Here is a 21,731-nt window from a genome sequence, read left to right on the forward strand (position 1 = left end):
CACAGGAGAACCAAAAAGAACTTCAGATTGAAGAGGAGCATCCAAAATTCGAGCTTTAACATGCTCTGACAAATTTTGATCCTTAAGCCAGGCATGTCTACGAATAACTGAACCAGTAGCAGCCACCCTGGAAGAAGCCTGAAGAGCATCGAAGCCACACTGCAAGGAATGCTTACCAACTTGATCTGAAGCATGAACTAAGTCCTGCAATTCCTTACACTCTATCCCCTCAGATAAAGCATCTACCTTAGATTTCAACTGACCTAACAGAAAGTTCTGATACTTCAGCATATGAAACTGGCAATTTAAAGCCCTCATAGCTAACGTGGAGGAGGTATACACTTTTTTACCCCACCTATCCAAAGATCTAGAATCTTTATCCAGAGGAACTGGATTCTTAACTACAGAAGCTCTGACACCCTTAGGCCCTTGAATAATAGTTTCCGGGTCAGCTCTAGGACTCTTATACAAATATTTATGTGCCTCTGGAACTCTGTAATACCTGTCTGGTTTGACAGGGGCAGGGGGTAAAGAATCAGGATTAAGGGAAGCTTCAGAAAAAACATCCTGAGCAACATCTAAAACAGGGGGAATAGCCAAAGGTCTATGTTGTGGCAAAAACAAAAAATCTCTAAGCCTCTTACGAGAATCTGAAAAATCCTGACCTTCCCACTTGAAATGTTCCCTCATGGAGTGCAAGGTTTCAGAAAAGGAAAAATCCTCTGGAGGAGAAGCAGAAGGACAGGAATCCTCTGCATCCGAATCAGAATAGGGAGGAAAATCCTGAATATCCTCAGCTGAGGACTCAGAGTAATCTGAGGAATGCTCCAATCCCTCTAAATCAGTCTCCACCCTAGGCCTCTTCTCTGGAGGGATCATAGAACCCCTGAACAAAGTAATCAAATCCTCTGCCATTTTCAACATATGTTTTTTAAGAACAGAGCCCGAAGAACTAGGGCTGTGGCCTGTACTAGGAAGACCAGGTCTAGCCTTAGCAGGGCCTTTAGTGACAGAAGTAGAAGGCCTAATAACCTTTTGTAAGGATGGAACCACAGAGACTTGAGGAGCCCCCTCGGCCTGACCTAACTCCTGAGAGGCCAACTCCTGTAATAGTAAAGGTTCCCCCTGGGATTCAGCCGAGACCTCGGCTGGATCCACAGATTCAACCGTAGATTCCATAGAACCGGCGTCCGCAACGGACGACTCATCCGGTTTAGACTTTAAAGATTTATCTTTTCGCTTTTTAGCGGTAGCGGGCGTCGGAGGATCCGACGGCATGTTGTAGTTACACCGCTTACCGAAAACAAGCCTAGCACAGTCTAATCTGCGTTTTATGGTGCGCTAATTAAATCTAGCGCAAAAGCGACACCCGACTACGTCGTGCTCAGGCCCCAAGCAAGGAATACAGAGAGAGTGATAGTCCCTATGAGGTATCTGTTTCCCACAAGAAATACAATTATTAACTTTTTCTGACATCCGGATTAACTGAAGCAAGAAAAGACAAAAATATTCCCCAACGGGGTACTTTGCCCAACTTGGTCTTCGGTCTGAAACTCGACAAATGAAAATTTCAGAACGCCGAACGGCACTTGCAAACGCTGCTTCTGCTTCGGACCACGCGGCAAGAAAGACTGAGGATATGGCGTCGGTCATGCGCTTAAGTACTCCTGCGTACTGACGTCAGCTTTGAGCAACCATGACCGACGCCAGCCTAACACTTTGGTATTTGGGCCGTCCGAGGACAGCGGACTACCCACAGGTTATGACTGCAGCAATGTGAGACGAAGAACATCTGGACTGGAATGGGTCATAAACTTGATACTCCTGTAAAATTGTACGAAGAGGTCTATAATCAACTTTCCAAGAACCTTTGTGAAAAAAAGGATGCTTAGATATAGTGTGTTACTTATTAGGACTGTCAGGCTCAAAAGAAAAGGTCTTCAGAATATGGGTCATCAAGACCTCTTTCAGTGCAAGGCAAAATACTTCATTCTTTAAAGAAAAGGAGATGAGCTTTGATTTGGTGAAGATATTCAAGCTATTCTGTATGTAGTCATGCATATAATTACATGTACTCTATAAAGACAAAAGAAACATTCATTCATTCATTTATTCTCCAAGAGACTATGTAATCATGTACAGGGCTGTATGGAAGCTGGAACCTATTCAAGTGCTCAGTGAACACAGGACTATGAACTAATCCTGAATAGGGCACCACCCCCTCACAGGATGCACATATACACACATGCACAAATGGCACTTCTTTTGGGACATGGGAAGAAATGTAATTACTCAAATATAAAAGGAAAGATGTGCATAGTACTTAAGCCACCCCAGTCAGTAATCGAACAGGGGGATCAAGATTTGTAAAGCAGCAATACTAACTTGTGTTACTGTGACACCCAACAAGAGAACCATTAAGTTAGAACTGCATTTGTAATCCATGTTGAAGTTAGATGCACATGACACCTCTATAGCACCATCACCCCTTTTCATTATGTCCTATGCTGTCAGAGAATGCAAAGGTAAAAATTGTCCTATATGTAACACATCACTACCTGCTGTGCCAGAGCCAGTCTGTAAGAAAAAATTGTTTAAATCTGAAAACACAAAGCATGAATTCTGGCATATATGCACAGATATTCACCCAGAAAATTGTTTGAAATACTCACAGAGTTGACACTTGAGTCCAAAAGCCTTCCCAATGTTGTTAATTTGAACCATTGGAGTTCCACCAATTTGCTTCAAGATATTTGGTAGAATCTTGGGTTTCTTTTCTCTGTTCAGTAAGAAACATGCATTTGAAATTATTATGCAATACAGAATATTTTCTCTCCCTTTTCCTTGTTAACCACTTTAGAATTTTCACTAGTAAATGTAAAAATGACATGAAATAACATCAACAGTAATAGCACAACTTATTACAAAACATCAGAATGCTTCTACTGCTTTTGATCCATAACTGTGCAAAATGGACCCCCATGAACATTGTGCAAGATTGCATTTTCTAATCATGCCTCTAGTGCAAACACTTCCAGATCATATCTAGGACATTACTCCAAAATCAGCTTTTCTAAGCAAACAAGCAGCTAGTATATTCCACCAAACTCAAGATTCCCAGACAAATAAAATAGCTATGACACTTTCAGACAAACACTGTTATCTGGGTTTTTATTTCTCTTTGTGAAGGGTTTGTGTCCCTTTTACCTTTTTACTGCTTAATATAAACAGTTCCTAGGCACTGTACCCTGATGCAGGGGAAAAACCCTTCAGCCATAATTTTGACATTCATGTCATTTTCTCAAAGTAGCTGTGTTTCATTTGACTTATTGTACTACTCCCTCTTAAGTCATATATATATTGAACTAAAACTTACAGAACGTAGCATGTTATAGGAAGAAGTAGAGTTGCTTTTATGTCGAACCTGTGTTACATGTGAAGATCAGAGCAACATATCTCATGTGGTGCCACTAAATGAAGTGTATGAGGAGATTGTATTATTAAAGTACAGTTGTGTACACCTAACATAAATGTAGATGTTTGAGTGTATTCACTGTTGCTGTCATCACATTTGGGTTATCTGCTTGCAGTAGCCCTCAGTCGGCCTGATTATCAAAGTCTTGGGTCCTGCGTTGGTTGCTGTCTCATCTTCCGTGATGTCAAGTAGTCAGGGGTATAAAGCATGCAGCCGACGCCATTACATCAGTTTTTCTTGCCCTATGTCAGGTGCCCCCCTAATGGGAAGCAATTTAAAAAAAAAAAAAAAAAAAAAAAAAAAAAAAAAAAAAAAATATATATAAGAAGTCAGGGGCTGGAGGGAGGGTAACCATGACTGCAACAGTGAATACACGTGAACATCTACATTTATTTTAAGTGTACACAACTGTACTATGTTCTTCATGTTTCACTGTTGCAGTCATCACATTTGGGTAGATTCCCAAAGCTAAGGATGGGAGGAGGAATTTAGACAGCATTAGGACCAGCTAAAAGGCCCTGCAAGACTGCAGTGGCAAAGCCAGCTCTGGATTTAGAAAAGATTGGCAAATGGTAATGCTTGGTGAAAGTATGTACAGAATTCCAGGTAGCAGCTTCTATTGGTAGGGATACCTCTGAGAAAGGCTGTAGAGGTAGATGCAGCCCTGGTTGAATGTGGTCTAATCCCCTGTGGGATAGATTTTCCATGGTGCTTATAGCAGAAATGAATGCAATGGCCTATCCATTTAGAAATGGTTTGCTTTGAAATAGCCTTCCCCTCTGACCCTGCAGCAAATGCCACCAGCAGTTGTTCAGATTTCCTTTGAGGTTTAGTCCTGCAAAGTAAAATCTAAGTTGTCTGTGCACATCTAAGGAGTACAGTATCCGTTCCCCTTTGTTCTGTGGATTAGAAAAGAAGGTTGGCAAATGAATGGACTGATTAAGAGCCACACTGGATACCACCTTGGGCATGAAGGAGGGATTGGTCCTGAGACACACCCTGTCCGCATGAAAGACAATGAAAGGCTCTACTGCCATAAGGGCCTGTAATTCAGATACCCTTCTTGTTGAAGTGATTGCTAAAAGGAAGGCTGTAAAGGAATTTTAACTCTGCACTTGCAGCTGGCTCAAACGGAGGAAGAGTGAGTTTTTCCAATACAAAGTTAAGGTCCCAGGCTGGAGTTGGGGCTCTCCTGGGTGGTCTTAAGTTTTTGGCCCCTCTGAGGAACTGCTTGAGCAATGAATGATAGAAGAGGGGTGGTTCTGTGTTGTAATGAGCTAAAATGGCTGAGGCATGAATTTTGATGGAGGAAAACGAAAGGCCCTTGTGAAGCATATTGAAAAATCTGAGGTAAATTGGGCACTGCTGTGCCCATCCCTTGAGTTTGGTTCCAGGCACAGAATCTTTTCCATTTTTCAGCATAAGATTTTCTAGTACTAGGCCTCCTTGCTTCCAAAATGACATCCGACACTTGTTTACTGAAGGATGGTAATGGAGAGATTAGGTAATTAGCCAGGCTGCCAGGTTCAGGGTTTGAAGCTGAGGGCGCAGAATCTAGCTCTCCTGCTGTGACAGCAGGGTATGGGTCTGAGGCAGGTGCCATGGCGCCAGCAGTGACACACTGCACAAGAGGGGGTACCAGTGTTGGTGTGGCCAGTCTGGTGCAATCAATATCATCCTTGGTTTGTCCTGTTTGATCTTTAGTAGTACCTTGGAGAGGAGAGGCAGAGGAGGAAAAGCATAAACTGATAGGTGTTTCCAGGTGAAGGACAGAGCATCCACTTTCCAAACTTGTTTGTGGGGAGTCCTTGTACAGAATTTGTCCAACTGGTAGTTCTGGAGGGAGGCAAACAGGTCTATATCTGGGCTCCCCCATTTGTTTATCAACATGTTGAAAGTCTTTGGTTCCAGTTTCCACTCGTGTGGGTCCATGAGATTTCTGCTTAGTTCGTTTGCCAATGTATTTAGTTTTCCTGGCAGGAATTGAGCCTGTAGATGCACTTGGTAGCTCAAGGCTGTGATCCACAGAGCCATGGCTAGTCTGCAGAGGGAGTATGAATGGGTACCCCCCTGTTTGTTTATGTACCACATAACAGTGGTGTTGTTCGCATTTACCATTAATTGTCCTGGAAGAATGTGGTCCTTGAAGGCTGTCAGTGCATTCTATACAGCTAATATTTCTTTTTGATTGATATGCAGGTGCATTTGACTTGGGTTCCATTTGCCCTGCATGCACTTCCTTGCCTGGTGAGCCCCCCATGCATAGTCGGATACGTCTGTTGTTAGGCTTTGGGCAGCAGGGGATAGAGTGAATGATAATCCTTTGTTTTGGTGGCAGGCCTCTGCCCACCAAAGGAACTCTAACTGTAGGCAAGGAATGATAGGAATCATTGCTTCTAGATCCTGAGTATGTTGACACCATAGGCTCTTTAGATACCATTGTAGTTTCCTCATATGCAGTCTTGCATATGGAATTAGTAGAATGCAGGAGACCATGAACCCCAAGGCTTGCAGTATTTGCCTTGCAGATACCGGGGTTTTTGTGGCCATTAGTTTTAAGTTAGTTGTCAAATGAATTTGTTTCTCTGGCATGAGGAAAGCCATCTGGGAAGTTGTGTTCAAGCTTGCTCCCAGGAATATAATTTGCTGACAAGGTACAAGATGTGATTTCTTTTCATTTATGGTGTACCCCAGACAAGTTAGCACCTTTTGTACAAATGCCAGATGATTCAAAAGTATGTCCTGGCTTTCTGCCTGAATTAGACAATCGTCCAGGTATGGGTATATTTGAATATTTCTTTGCCTGCAAAATGCAATGACTGGAGCTAGGCACGTTGTGAATACCCTCAGCACAGTAGATAAGCCAAAGGGCAGTGCAGAGAACTAATAGTGCATGTAGCCTGCTTTGAAGCATAGGTATCTTCTGCAAGATTCCCTGATTGGGATGTGCAGGTAGGCTTCCTTTAAATCCAGTGTTGCCAACCAGGCATCCTTCCCTAGCATAGGAAGCAACTGGTGAAGAGTTAGCATCTTGAATTTTGGAATCACCAAAAAAGGTGTTTGGGATAGAAAGGTCCAGGATAGGATGCCATGAGTTGTCTTTTCTGGGTACCAGGAAAAGTCTTGAATAGAAATCTTGTCCCTTTTCCTCTTCTGGTACAGTCTGAATAGCTTTTAAGCTTATGAGAGAGAGTACTTGCTTTTGAGCCTCTGCCCACTGATTTGGGGGTAGATCTGGCCAACCGTTTGGGGTTGGTAACGTATGGAAGTGAAATCTGTATCCTTGGGAAACTATATTTAAAACCCATTTGTCCTTGGTAATGAGTTCCCATTTTTTTGCTTGCAGAGCAATCTTTCCCCCTAAAGGAGCAATCAGTTGAGAAGTGCTTGGAAGTTTTAAAGTTAAGTCATTGAGACAGCTTACCATAGGGGGAGTCTAACTACTCCCTGATTTGGAAGTGGGAGTCTCCCACTGCTTAGTCCTGTGCATACCCTGGGACTAAAGCCTGGGTGTTCTGCTGGTTCTGGATTTGGACTGAGAAGGCCTGGAAGAGGCAGGAAAGGACCAATTCTTAGAGGGCCAATGCCTACTAAATCTTGGAGGCTGTACTTGTAAGAAATCTTTAACAGTTTACATAGATTTAGCTTTTTCCTCCACCTTTTTAAGAACTTCTTCTGCTTTATTGCCAAACAGGCGGTCCTGATTTAAGGGAGCATCCAGAAATTTAGTTTTAACATGATCTGGCAAAGATTGCTCCTTAAGCCAAGCATGCCTTCTAAGTACAGACCCAGTGACAGCAGCCCTGCAAGATGCCTCTAGTGAATCAAAACCACAATGCAAAGTATGTTTTCCAACCTATTCAGCAGAATGCATTAAATCCTGTAAATCCTTATTTTCAGCACAGTCAGGAATCAACATCATTTGCTGTTTAAGCAATCCAATAATATGCTGCTGATACTTTAACTTATGAAACTGACAATTTAAGTCCCTGATGGCCAAGGTTGCAGAGGTGTATACCTTCTTACCCCATCTATCCAGGGCCCTAGAATCTATCAGAGGGGGTAGGATTTTTGGCAGTAGTAGCCTTAATGCTCTTGGGTCACTGTGAAATGGTCTCAGGATCCGAAGTAGGATTTTTAAAAAGGAACTTTTGAGAGTCAGGAACCCTGTAATATCTATCAGGTTTTCTGGGAGCAGGAGGTAAAGAGTCAGGGGCCAAGCTAGATTCCGAAAAAGGCATCATTAACATTGTCTAGCACAGGAGGGATAGCTAAAGGCCTGTGTTGGGGCAGGAGTAAGAAATCCCTAAGCCTCTTTTTAGAATCAGAGTAATCCTAGCTTTCCCAGCGAAAATGCTCCCTAAGAGTATGCAAGGTTTCACCAAAAGAAAAATCCTCTGGGGGGGGGGGGGGAGCAGAGGGAATATTGTCCTCTGCATCAGAATCCTCATAGGTAGATAAGGGTAAATCCTGGTCATCAGAGGAAACAGAAATTTCAGAATCCTGGTCAGAAGTATCATAAGCAAATTCAGTCCTAGGTATCTTAGAGGGGGTAGGTTGGCTTCCCCTGATTAAAGTAATAAGGTCTTCAGCCATTCTTATCATTTGTTTTTTTTTTTTTTAGGCATAGAGGCCTGACCATGCGGTCTGGGCATCAGTTTTCTAGGCATGGTTTGAGTTTTAGGCCTTGAAGAAAAAGATGGCGTCGATTTAATATGCAAGATACTAGGCCTGAATACACCCTCAGAAGCTGGTGCCTGCACAGCAGCTCCGGACCCATCTAAGGTAGAGACATCTGCAGGTTCCACAGTTGAAGCATCTCGCGGCATACTGGACTCTGAATGGGTCTCAGTAGAGGTCTGCGAATCTGAAGTAGCGGGTATCAGGGGTTGCGAAAGCGCCTCACTGAGTACCGGCGAACTGGCGACTAGCTTAGGAGAAGTGTCAGTGGCAGCTTTGGACCTAGGCGGCCTGTCTCTGTCTTTATCTTTGCATTTTTTCAGAATGTTGGCAGTCGGGTGGCTTACCGAAGACATATCTGGATAATTGAACAGAGTTCCAAAATAGTCAGAAGCGTAAATATACCGACAACGAATAGTTCATGGTTTAAATAAGGCACAAAACAGACAGCAAGGTACCTCATGGTTAGGGCCTAGGCAAGGAATACAGTACGAATGAAAATCTTTATGAGGTTTTTGCTTTCCACAAGAAATACAATTATTGACTTTTACTGACATTGGTTTAGAGCAAGAAAAAGTTTCCCCAACGGGGTACTTAGCTTTAGTTGAAGACTTTGGTTCTGAAACTCGAAAATGAAAATTTCAGGGGTCGGCCGACCGGCACTTGCAAACTGCTTCTGCTTCGGGCACCGCACGGCAAGAAAGACTGATGTAATGGCATCGGCTGCATGCTTTATACCCCTGACTACCTGATGTCATGGAAGATGAGACAGCAACTGACGCAGGACCCAAGACTTTGATAATCAGGCCGACTGAGGGCTACTGCAAGAAGATAACCCAATTGTGATGACTGCAACAGTGAAACACGAAGAACATCTGCAAGGGAACATCAAACGTACTTCATTCCTGTCTATAAATGAATATACTTTGGAGCACCACACAAACACTGTGGGAGTCACTGATGCATGAGAGAAACATTTCAAACAAGAACTGGTATCAGGACTATATGCTTAAAATGAACTGCAAAGGGATGATGCTGTTCTCTGAAACAGTAAAAAAACACTGGAAAATACTATTAGATAAGCAGTAGACATGAAACTTCAAGGAACTCCAGTCACGGCACACCATCACAGCATCAAAGGGACCCCAAACATCTGCAGCTTCTTGAACCAAGGACTCCCCCCAAAGGCCCATTTTAACCAGGAATCATAATTAAATGCTCTTTTTCTACTGTGGTAGTGAGAATATTTTCTATTATTTTTTGATTATTTAATACATGAAGATCATGACAGTTTATACCAGGAAGACAAATGTAATAAAAAATGCAAAGATAAATTCTTACTTTTGCATCTGTATGTTTAAAAAAAACTTTCAGTAGGGTTATTTTTTCTCTAAACTTAATTTGTATGTTTACCTCACTCCCATGGTTTCTACAGATTATAGTGATTCTAAAACACAGGAAAAGGTTGCAGGTTATTTACTGCTTACTTACACCCCCCTTCTCTAAAAAGAAAACTCTTCAGCAGTTTATATGTGAAACTACTGGCACCAGCTCAGTGACAGCCAGGAATCAAAGACATGTTCTCCCCTGGTGAAAGTCATCTTTCAGCCTTGCTGCCAGACTTTTTATTTTTAACTTTATTTATGACCTGCCAAGGCCCTATGACCTGTTCTCTCAGTCTTTGTACCTCGTTGTGTCTGTATATCATGCTCTGCTTCATTAGTCCAAGGCATAGGAGTGCAAATGTAATTGTTTTCCCAGAACTCAGACAAACACTGGAAAAGGCTGCTTATCAGTGAAGTAAACACTTAATTTACTGGACGATACTTTCCTTTATTTACTTACTTTTTTACTCGGGAGGGTACTTCAGACACAGATAATAAATTTCCTCCTACTACTACGTTTACCTGGCAATGACTGGGAGAAAAAAGCTATGCTAAACATCACTAACTACTTTATTACCCATATCCAAATACTCTGTTACTAAATTAGCCTATCCTACTAACCCATCCGTAAGAATAAAGTCAGAGCTAGTCCCGGAATTATTAAATATGTTTTTTTGTATGTAAGCTCAGAAACCGAACTTCTTCTAAGTCCTATATACTTGTACCACTGTTAAGAATCTGATAACTATCTTTAAAGATGCTGATGCAGAGTGCTGCACCCCGCCGTGCCCTAGCTCTGCAACATAAGCGTTTATACCCCTAAATCCAGCTGGAGAATTTTAAGGCTAAAAAAAAGCTTAATATTCTCTGACTAGATTCTTCTGAGTGGAAGCATGCCTATTGCCGACTATGCTAAATGAAACAAGAACACCATTAACAACCATTTCTTCGGATACAAGAAAGCCCAAAACTTTCTCTACAAAATTCCTTGTGACCCTTTTACAGCTGCGGATAGAGCTCAAACAACATAGTTCCTGCTGAAGGTTAGAAGTTCCTTCAGCATTGCAGACTCCATCTATGGCTGTCTTTATGAAATACATGGAAAGAATTAGTACCTATAAACCTTAATGTTGCCGACAGATGCTGGTTACCTTGACTACCTCAAAATATAACCATTTTGCACTTATAGAATAGTTTTGGATGGCAATGCATTCAAAGATATTTTAGACACCAGGTCTACTTATGAATACAAATTTGTAGCCTGCTGAAGGGACAAAGGCTGTTTATACATACATGCAAATATTTCAAGCACGGGCATTAAAAGCCCTTCTAGCTTGCCAATATACCAAAACACTTGCTCCCATAATAAGTGTAAAGGCTGTTTTTAAAAATGTCTAAACTAGTAGTTGCTTTAATGCAAGTCTGTTCCATGCATCAGCTACTCTGACGAGAACCAGTTAGTACACATTCCTATAGAATCTTCTGCATAGGTTGTCTGATAACCCCCCAAACTGCGGTGGTGGTGCTGCGGTAGCGTTGTCGCCTCACAGTAAGACGCTGTCCGGTTCGATTCTCAGTTAGAGCGTCTTCTGCGTGGAGACATGCGTGAATGGGCGTACCTTCGTTGAAGGTTGTGCGTCAGAGCTGGCAACTTGGTACGTAAAAATCTACTGCCAATCATTAGCGGACCAGAGTTCTGCTGTGGCGACCCCTAACCGGGAAAAGCTGAAAGACACAGCACAACTTTTCAATAACCCCAAAACATTCCCAGAGGTAGTTGTCTCTAAATGCCCTATATACTTGAATAAGATCTCCTCTTAAATATCTGTAAGAGACACTGTATAAGTTCAGATATTTTAGTCTTTCATAATAACTTAAATTTTCACATCCATGAATGCCCTTGGTATATTTCCGCTGTAGTCTTTCCAGTTTACCCATGCTTGTTTTCTTATAGGGTTTCCGTATTGTTATTCCATACTCAAGTTTGGGTCTAATGTAACTAACAAACAATGACTTCATCATTTTTGATTTCCTAGACTTTATAAATCTTTTTATACAACCTATAGTTCTATAACTATCATTAACCAATTGGTTGATCTGATTAGAAAAACTCATAGCTGAATCTATCCATATACCCAGGTCCTTAAATGAGGCTACAATTTCAATCACTGTGCGCTGTATTAAATATTCACCTTTCAATTTATATCTCTCAAATCTCATATGCTTAGTTTTTGATGTATTTACACCATATGTTCTCATGTGCCCACATGGTCAATTTAGTGAAGTTATTTTGCAGACATGCTGTATCAGTAACACATGTAATCAGTTTACCCAATTTCAGGTCATCTGCATATAGACTGTAGCATACCTCAGATGAAAAAGTTAGGTCTGAAAGATACAATCTAAACAAGTAAGGGCCTAGGACAGAGCCCTGTGGGACACACTGACTGCAACCAAGGATTTCACCTGTCTAGTTGCTGTATGATACTTGCCATGTCTATTTGTAAGCCATGCAGCTGTCCATCTTATCAAGAGTACATCAATACCTAGTTGTACTAATTTAGTGATTAGTGTTTTGTGTATGACTGTCAAATGCTGAAGTTAAATCTATATAAATTACATCACAGCACATTTTTTTCATTCATAACTATTATTATAGAATATCATATTACAGATAGTAGTAGATCTGTTTTCGACATATGCATGCTGATATATGGTTTCAAATCCCAACCTATCCAGTTCTGACAATAACTTATCAATATTACCTTCTCCATTATTTTTCCACAACATGAAAGTAGACTTAAGGGTCTGTATGACTCTGGGTTTGTCCTACTCCCCTTTCCCTTAAAGACAGGTTTAATAAGTTCATGTCTCCAATCTTGAGGAATCTCCCCATATTTATATGACCTAATGAATAATAGGTATAATGGTGCCGTAAGTTCTTGAAGTGTTCTCAGGTCGTTGTTACTAATTCTGTCTCCTCCCTGTGCTTTGTTTGGATCCAGTTTGTGCAGTTCTTTTTCAATATAATCTAATTTGATTCCAGTATCTGGGGTTACCTGGATGTCACCAGGACAACTTATTACCCCTTTTGTGGAGCCAAACTGTTTTGCACAAGATTTTGTAAATATATTATAATCTGTTGTGTCTAAGAATAAATTTTAGAATCTGCACACAGTTTATCAATTTGTGTGTCTTTGTTCCTTCCACATCTTATGTCTCTGAAAAAAGGTTTCCTATTATACTAAATATCTTTATACACATTTTCTTCAAAATTTTCTAGATCTTGTCTCACACTATATTTAATCTTTTTGTCCAGTTTGTTTATTTCAGTTTTCAAAGTTGCAGTTCAACTTCTCTTCCATTTCTTATATTTTTTGTCTCTCATCTTAATCAAATATTTTGTTCTTATGGAAATATATCCCCAATGTTGTATGTCTAGATCCTGATGTTAAACATTTTTTGATTTTTTGCACTCTAACAATTTCTCTTTTAAAACTTTCCACATTCCATCTGCAGTTTTTCCACTGAACACCTCATAGTTTCACATAGTGACTGTTGTGCTTCAATAACAGCTGTAATTAACCTTCTGTGCATTGGTTTAGATTTCAGCTTGGTAGAGTTTATCTAGGAACAAATGAACTCTTTTTGTGGCTAGACGAAAGAAAAACCTAGGAACCAGTAGGTTATTCCAACAAGCAGATAAAAATGATGCCTGAAACCCAGATAAGACTGCCAGCAGTAGTGAGTGAAACAGGTAAGTACTTAAAAAGTCTACAGTCAGTTATTTGAATATCATTTCATGAACATTTGCTAGTCAAACAGTAAATTTACAAATTTAAAAAATTTCCACTGGGATTAAGAAATATTTTGACTTTGCGGTGCAAGGATAGCCATGAAAATAACAAAAGGTGTGATGCAGCTCAGTGGTAATTAGGAATGAACAAGATGGACTTTCATGGCCCAAGCAGACACTCTAAGAAATCTACTCTATCTCTAAGGAGCATGGTGCATGGACATGAGCATGCATATGCACAAGCACGACATTGTAGTGCTATGTGAAGTGCTTCAAGTCAGACTATGTGGCTGCCAACACTATCCTTATGCCTTTTATTAATTGAAATTAGGAGGAATCAGGGACTATAGGTTCATAGGAGGGTACTAGGCTATTGGCCCTAGGGCCTATATAAGCCTAGCCAAAAATGTACCCTGGCTTTCACCACCCAAGAAAATTATTTTCCTGTGCCCCTGTCGAGCAGAGCCACAGAAGTGATCTCCGGGGTGAATTTCCTATCTCCCATCCAATCATCAAGATTTTTCTTGAAGAGTACTAATGAGGAGCTCTGTTTGACATAGATAGGTAGTCTGCTCCAGAGTATGGGAAGTCTCTGGGACAGGAATCTATCACTCCAGCATGTTCTGTTTATTGTGGTGATAAGATTTAGGTCTCTAGAGCGTGTAGCTTGGAGGGATTGGGATTTCTTTAAGTGGAGCATGTCCAACAGCTCTGGGTTTGACATAGCTTTGTATGTTAGGCAGAGGTCGCCTCTGAGTAGGCGATATGCGATGGAGTAAAGCTGGAGTTTTTTGAGATGGTCTGCGTAGGGCATCTGTTTGAGGCCAGTAATCCTCTTTGTGAGGTATTTCTGTGGCCTTTCCAGTTGTTGTAGATGTCTTGTGAGGTACATACCAAAAGGAGTGTTGTACTCTATAATGGGTCTAATGAATGATGAGTAGAGTGGAACAATGACCTCTTTTTTTCTGGATGAGAAACCTTTTGTTATTAGGTGAGCCACGTAGAAGGATTTCCTGACCACTGTGGCGATGTGATTATCAAAGGAGAGACTACTGTCCACCTGTGTCCCAAGGTCTCATCACATTTTCGGTGTTAAGTAGACTACCAGCTATGTGGTAGTTCATGGGAACAGAGTTTTTACCAAAGGGGATGACAATACACTTTTTGGCATTGAGCTTCAGGCCATGGCTTTGACATCAGGCATCTGTCTCAGTGAGGCCCTTTTGTAGTATGTCCACATTGTTAGGAGTTTTGATTATGGCTCCTAGTTTGCAGTCATCTGCAGACTTTGTTAGCCAAAGACCTTCTGTGTTAGCCTGTACCTCAGAGAAGTAGATACCAAACAGGAGAGGACCCAGGACTGAACCCTGTGGTACTCCACTTGTCACTGGTCTGAAGTCGGATATGGAGTCTGCTACTTTCACAGTGTGGGTTCTGTCCGTGAGCCAGTTGGCAACCCATCTTGTGACATAGGGATTTATACCTAGTTTAGTGAGCTTATCTATAATTCCAGAGTGGGGGATAGTGTCGAAAGCCATGGCAAGATCTAGATAAGCTGTGTGAACCATCTTACCCTCATCTATGGCTTTGGTGACTGCTTCAAAGAAGTCAATCAGGTTTAGGAGACATGATCTGCCTTTTACAAATCCGAACTGGGTAGGGTCCTGAGTTTGGAGATTACCAATGTCTTTGTTTATGAGTTCCATGATGATACGTTCCATGGCCTTGCAGACCAGGCTTGTCAGGCTAATGGGGCGGTAGTTCCTGGAGTCCGTCATGGCTCCCCCTTTGTGGAGTGGGATAACCGTCATGGTACGCCATTCAGTGGGCACAAAGCCTGAGGTGAGGCTATGACTGAACATGGTACTTAGGTAGGGTGCCAGTTCATTCTGTAGTTCATGTAGAACTCAGCCTGGGATACTGTTGGGTTCCATGGATGTTGTGTTCTTGGCTTTGGAGTGTGTGTTTTTTACCTGTGCAGCCGTGATTACAGGAACTTTGCATTCTTCCAGTATAGAGGTGGGCACTCTAAGGGGTGAGGGGGGGGGGTAAAGTTAGCACTGAACCTATCTGCCAGGATGTTGGCAATATCAGTTGGTTCTGTACATTTAGTGCCATTGTGCTGTAACTCAGAGAAGATCTGAGTGTTGCCATTGAGATTCTTGATATAGCTATAGAATGCTTTGTGGTGGTCTTTAGAGTCAGTGGCAATTTTGTTTTCGTAACTAGCTTTGGAGGATTTTATGAGGGATCTCAGCTTTTTAATGAGGTTGACCAGGGGCATTCCTCCAGTCATGGGATTTTACTCTTTTTTTGCAACAGTTTCTTTCTTCTGTTGTAGAGTTTGTTTATGGCAGAGGACCACCAGATCGGCTTCCTTTTTTTGGAGGATAGCATCTTGGTTCTATTAGGGATAGCATGATCCATGCACTCGTGTAAGTGCTTATAAAGTGCATTTGTGTAGGATTCAGCAGTCGTAACTCTATTGTCCGTCTGCATGGGTGTCATGAAGTTTGCCACTTCTGTCTTAAGAAATGTGAAGTTGGCTTTGGAGAAGATTTTTATGGTGGTTTCCCCAATTGGGGGTGGGGGCGGGATGTGGATGTCTAGGGTGATTAGCTTGTGGTCGGATCTGACCAACGAGGAATTGACCTCTGGTGTGGAACACCGGTTGCCCATCTTGGTAATGACCAGGTCTAGGATATTACTGCCCCTGGTGGGGGTGTGAATAAGTTGATCCAAGGCATTGGAATTTATGAATTCCAGAAAACGCTGAGCAAAAGAGTTGGTACAGGAGTAGTTTTCCCAGTTAATGGTGGGGAAGTTGAAATCGCCCATTATTAGGGTGTTAGGTTGTACCCTAATACTTTCCAGTGTATCAAGAAATGAGGAGTGGGAATCCTGGGGCATGGTGGGGGATCTGTAGCAAGCTACAATTTGGATTGCGATCTTGCCCAGAGTTAGTTGCACTTGGATAATCTCGGATGCATTATGCTGTTCAACTAGCCTGGAGGTGTGGATATCCTTAATGAATATGGACACGTCTCCACCTTTAGTGCTTCGTTCTGGGTTAGGTGGCTGAAAGGTGTAGTATGAATTATAGCCTGGTAATGCAGGGGTGCTCTCTGGAGCTTTGAACCAGGTCTCTGTCACTGCACAGATGTCGATGTTCCCCATTTTAAGGAGTGCCTCGAGTGAGTGCATTTTGAGGTTTAGACTTCTAGCATTGAGTAGCATTACCCTCAGATTTTGCTTGCTTGTACCTGTTACGGTGGTGAATTTGTCATTTGAACCTTGCCTAAAAAAAGACACTATAGGGGTGGCAAGAGCCTTAGCCAGTATCCGGAATCCCAAGGGCAACAGGTGCAAGCCATCTCCGGCAAAGCATCGTGGTCTGTCGATCATGTCGTCCCAGGCAGACAAATACTGGATCCCCTTAGAATGACACCAGAAGCTTAGCCAATTGTTGAAGTCAATCATTTTGTTCTTGTACTGTGGCATCATTCTGGGTGATGGCAGGATGCTACTCAGGGCCAGGGTCTTACCTGCCTGGGTTACAAGATCGGACAGCTCCTCTGTGTCTCTTTTCATGTAGTCCAGGGAGGTACGTCTCAGGTAAGTCAGAAAAGAAAACAGAAAGCAGATAAATATACATTAGAGCACGGGGTAGGTAAAAGTGCGAGTGGTGAAGGTAAGGAAGGATACTTTTTCAAGGATAGGTACCATTCACATTTAAAGATAATATGAAAGTGTCATTATGATAAAAATTTATTATTCCCACCAGCTATGTACAACAGCTTTTTTAACTGTCTAGTTTCAGCTTTTGTGTCCAAGCTTTCTTTTCTTATTACACTCCAGTGCCAAGATTTCTTAAAACTGAACAGAAAGCAAGCAAGACAGAAAGGAAGGAGTAAAAATAGGGGAACCTGTTTAAGTATCCCTATTACACACAAAAATAACTGAAAAAGCTTTACGTTATAGCATGCAGTATATGTCATGTATTATAAAAATACTGTTAAGAGCAACATTTTGTTTTACTTAAAACTCTTTCCTTCCTCTTCCTCTCTCTTAAATGTTCTTTCAAACATTAATAACATGAAGTAGGACATATGGTTTTGAGTCTCCTACAAGTTCAGCAAAGTCAAAAAGTCCAATATTTCCAAGTTTTCTTTTCCCGTCATATTTTACAAATGTCATTAAGGTTTTGTAATCCCATACTTATTTATCAGTTTTCGAGTTGCTGGATTTCTTCCTGTTGATCTCCATCTCCCAGTTCCAGTCTTTGTTTCATTTCCAATGTACTCCTGGTTCCTCTAATTAACTCCTGTGCTTTGGTCACTCAAGCATTTTCCTTTAGAACATTGGGAAAGGTTTCAATGGAATAATCCCTCTATGGGCTTTATTATCAGAAGAATAAGAAAAAGAATCCCTGTCTGTTTGATAGCTCACTTTTCGTTGGACAAACTTTTGTATTTCCTCTTTAGCATCTTCTATATCACATAATGATTTTGACCCTCCAGGAAAAAATATTCTGAAAATAGATGGATACAAAAACTGGACTCTCACACCTGCTTTATGACATTCCCTGATTGCTGGAATACATTTATTCATCTTCTGCCTGGTATACAGTGAGTAATAATTTTCCACAAACCATCTACTGTCTTCCACTTTTAGGACTTTGTCCTTCTGCCACAGTTTTTTCAGAATCAACTCTTTCTACTCGTAGGATTGCATCTTTAATATTAAAGGTCTACGTTGCTTTCTCATAGCCAGGTTTGGAGCATACACATGATGTGTCCTTTCAATTAACAGCTCCTGCTGTGTAATACCAGTCCAGTTGCTTATTTGTGCTTCCATAAAATTAATACATCTGTTCCTTCCAATTTTTCTGGTACAGCAGAAAATATCAGCTTGTCCCTACCAGTTCTGTTCTCTAATTCTACCATTTTAGTATATCATTTTTAATATTTTTAATATTTTAATATACCATTTTTAGAAACATCTCCTCTTGAGCAGTCTCATACTCAGCCAGCCTTTTCTTCATTTTGACCTCTGATTTTTGCAATTTTATCAGCTCATCCAAATATCTATTTAAAGCTTCTGCTATTTTTTCCAGCCTTCTGTCATTTAAGGTGATATACTCCTTCAGTATTTAACTTATTTTAATCAGTTCTGAGTACATTTGACTTATTTTTCCCTCTAGATTACTGGTAGTCATGTCTTACACCAAAGCTGGAGCTTGAACTGTTTTTTTTGAACAGCTGCAGGATTCTTCCCAGGCAGTGTTTTCTCCTCATCTTTTCGGATTGATTTTCTTTCAGGTTCTCTGAATTTTTTTTTTTTTGTGGCATCCAGGCAGTGACTAACTAGCCAGTTACTGAAATTTACCCCAAAAGTTAAATTCACTGGCTGTCTTTTCTGAGTTTCCATTTTCAGTTTAGGAGAGCTGAAATTAAGCTGTTACTCAGTGTGCAGCCATCTTGGAAGTCTAGAAACTTGGCGCCCTCAACAGGGACAAACAGTACCTTACTGATTCTACAAGGAAAACATTAGCCGCATCCTGCCTACTTCCATCACTTGTATATGCTTTCATTCATCCATCCATGTATCTATCCTCAAACCTCTTTTCCCACTTTTGCACATGGAATTGGGTGTCACTTCATATCCTCACAAATGTAAATACCACACAAAGAGCCAAACTTGCCTCTTATTACAACAAAGCAGCAAAGTTTGCTGTCAGCCTTACATACAGGACAAATAAAACTGCCCAGCTATATAACTACTGCATACAATCCTATGTATTGTCCAAAAAAATGCCCAGCACTAGAAGATACATTGCAGCCCTATTCCACAGCTAGGGACCTTTGTTCAGGTGAAAAAAAGTCTTCAGTTCAGGTCAAATAAATCAAACAATTCAGCAGGTCTCCATATGCTCTCAATATATCTCTTAGATTTGGAATACCATCCCTGCACAACTAAAGCTAACTGAAAAACTAAGTTTTAAGCCAGTGCTTAAACAGCATCTCAAATATTTTGGTTATGCTCATGTTCCTTACCTGGTTGAGACCTTTTTCATCTTCCACTCATACTGTTCTTCCAGTCAATCGTTTTGTGTTCTCTCTTCCTAAGTGGAAACACCTCTACCATTTCTCTACATTTCCTCTACAAACTAACCTTTCATTCATCTGTTCTCTCTTCACACTTACCCTAATATATCCATCCATTCATCTTTCTGTTATCCCTTTAACTTCACTAGCTCCGGCCAGCCGTTATGTATAGTATAGTTAGTCATTTTCAGTCATTTTCTATAGTCACCAGTAACTCTTAAGTAAAATCATATTGACTTTTCCCACTAACCTTTTGTCCCCATCTTCTTTCATGTTAGCCCATCTCTTATTTTGCATGTATCTGACACATAACTTTCTAACATCACAAAAAGCCAAACATGCCTTCTATTACAACAAAGTAGCTAAGCTGTAGGATAGCTCATCACATTCTTTATCTTACAAATTGTCTCTATGCAAAACTCATCGGACACAGTAATCTGAGATGTGATTTCTATTGAATGACTAGTAATAGAAGTGCCTTTTACTGAAAAGGTACTTTTCCTACATGTTTATTTTTTGTAAATATAGTTCTGTATACTATAGGTTTTCATTACTGTAACTCAACTTTGTGTATGGCATATGTAATATAGTGCAATTACAAATATAAAAGAAACCTGCTTGAGCTCTTCTCCCCAACCTTCCATTGAAAATGGGCCTTGCCCAGTTGGAATTTCCCAGTGAATAAAGACAAACAAACAAATACATCATTTACTGTGGTTCTCTCTCTCTCTCTCTCTCTCTACCAGCTTATGATGTGCTGTGATTGGAGCCTACAACTTCTCATGCGCTAGCTGCTTGTAGTACACTTGGTTGCTGCCACTTGCTCTAAATGGCAAGTGCCTTAACTTCCACTAGCCTAATCTTACTTAATTACTTCGCCCTCCCATCACTTGAACCAAATGAACGTCATAGCCCAGAGCCCTAAGTGTAACCATGAAACTCCCACCTGGTCCCTAACACTAATAGTAGCACTTCCTTTACATTTCATAATCCTAAAGTAACCGATTGTTCCCTAACCCTGAATTCCCTTCCCATTCCTTAATCTATACTGTAACTCCATTCCCACTCCCTTACCTTAAACTCCTTTCATGCTCCATAGTCCTAAACCCTCCCCTCCTGATCACTGCTTGAAACCATAACTTATACTCCCACCCTCCCCCACTCCTTCCCAGTGGCTGCCGCACTTAACTTGATTAATCTTGGCATGTTGTTCTAGTGAGGTGTGGGAGCTCAACTCTTTCTGGATGGCTACCACACCTCACCCAAACAAGTAGTCGAGTTTGAGCATGACCGACACCCCATGTAAGTTGCAAGATGCCAGAGTCCCTGGCTTTGAGATACTGGTCTTTGAGCACCTAGGGCTCTGGCACTTGTAATAGGCCCCTGGGACTTCTTAATTTTTGCTCACATTGATTTTTATAGTGGTCTTTTCTGATACAGCATTTTAAGGAATATTTGCATGAGAGGCATGAAAAAGTAGCTGAGTTAGTTGCTATTTTCAAACTAATAACTATAATTTAATGCTTGTGTGTGATCCCTATGATTAACAAATGTTATGCTGAGCTGTCCATAAGACCATAAAACAGGTAAGCTGTTTTCATGGCAATACAGCTTTAAGAGGAAGCGTGGCGCTTCCCGTGATGTCACCAGGGGCCCGAGATCCATCGGTGGCGGTGAAACCTCAGTGTCTTCGGCGGATGAATCGAGCAGCAGAAAGAGTGTGTCCTTTGAGAGTTTAAACACGGAACAAGAAGCCGGTATGGGAGCGAATAGTGCAGCAAGCGATTCAGACCAAACAGCGGTGCAGCAAAAGGGAAGAGGCCGTTGTTTTCAAACCAAGGGAAGAAGGAGGTGATAGCACATCAAGTCTTAACAAGCAGGGAAATGACTTTATAGAGACTGTTTCTTCCATGGAGGAAGGGTTACAACAGGTTCATATGCAGGTTCCAGTGTTGGAAGGAAGCAGTTATTTTTTGGATAAAGTGGTTTCCTCACAGGACTTTGCATCAGTGTTTGGTGATGTTGTGGACATTTGTGAAGGTAAGAATTACAATGTAGTAAATATCTCAGATTTATCTATCACTGAGAGTGCCAAACAAGTTTTATTTAAAGGCACCAAGTTTGTACCTGTTTGTTTCCCATCCCTAGCTGATTTATCTTTGGAAATTAAGCAATTTTGTAGAAAACTGTATTTGAAGGAATTTTTTGGAGTTCAAACTTTGTTTGATAATAGACATAATGATGGTTCTAACAAAAATGTTCCATTGACTGATAATTTAAATAATGTT

General features: G+C 41.1%; 1 protein-coding gene across 2 annotated transcripts in view; it reads right to left on the reverse strand.

The window, feature by feature from the left end:
• CBS (cystathionine beta-synthase) overlaps nt 1-21,731 on the reverse strand; it is a 656,282-nt gene that overhangs the window by 351,369 nt on the left and 283,182 nt on the right. For both annotated transcript variants that reach the window (XM_044072237.1, XM_044072236.1), the window contains exon 3: nt 2,673-2,779. In XM_044072237.1, coding sequence (XP_043928172.1) covers nt 2,673-2,779 — 107 coding nt within the window. The remainder of the gene's footprint in view (nt 1-2,672; nt 2,780-21,731) is intronic.

This window comes from Protopterus annectens, chromosome 5.part0 (genome assembly GCF_019279795.1).
Source record: "Protopterus annectens isolate FY-2018-M chromosome 5.part0, PAN1.0, whole genome shotgun sequence".
Lineage (NCBI taxonomy): Eukaryota > Metazoa > Chordata > Ceratodontiformes > Protopteridae > Protopterus > Protopterus annectens.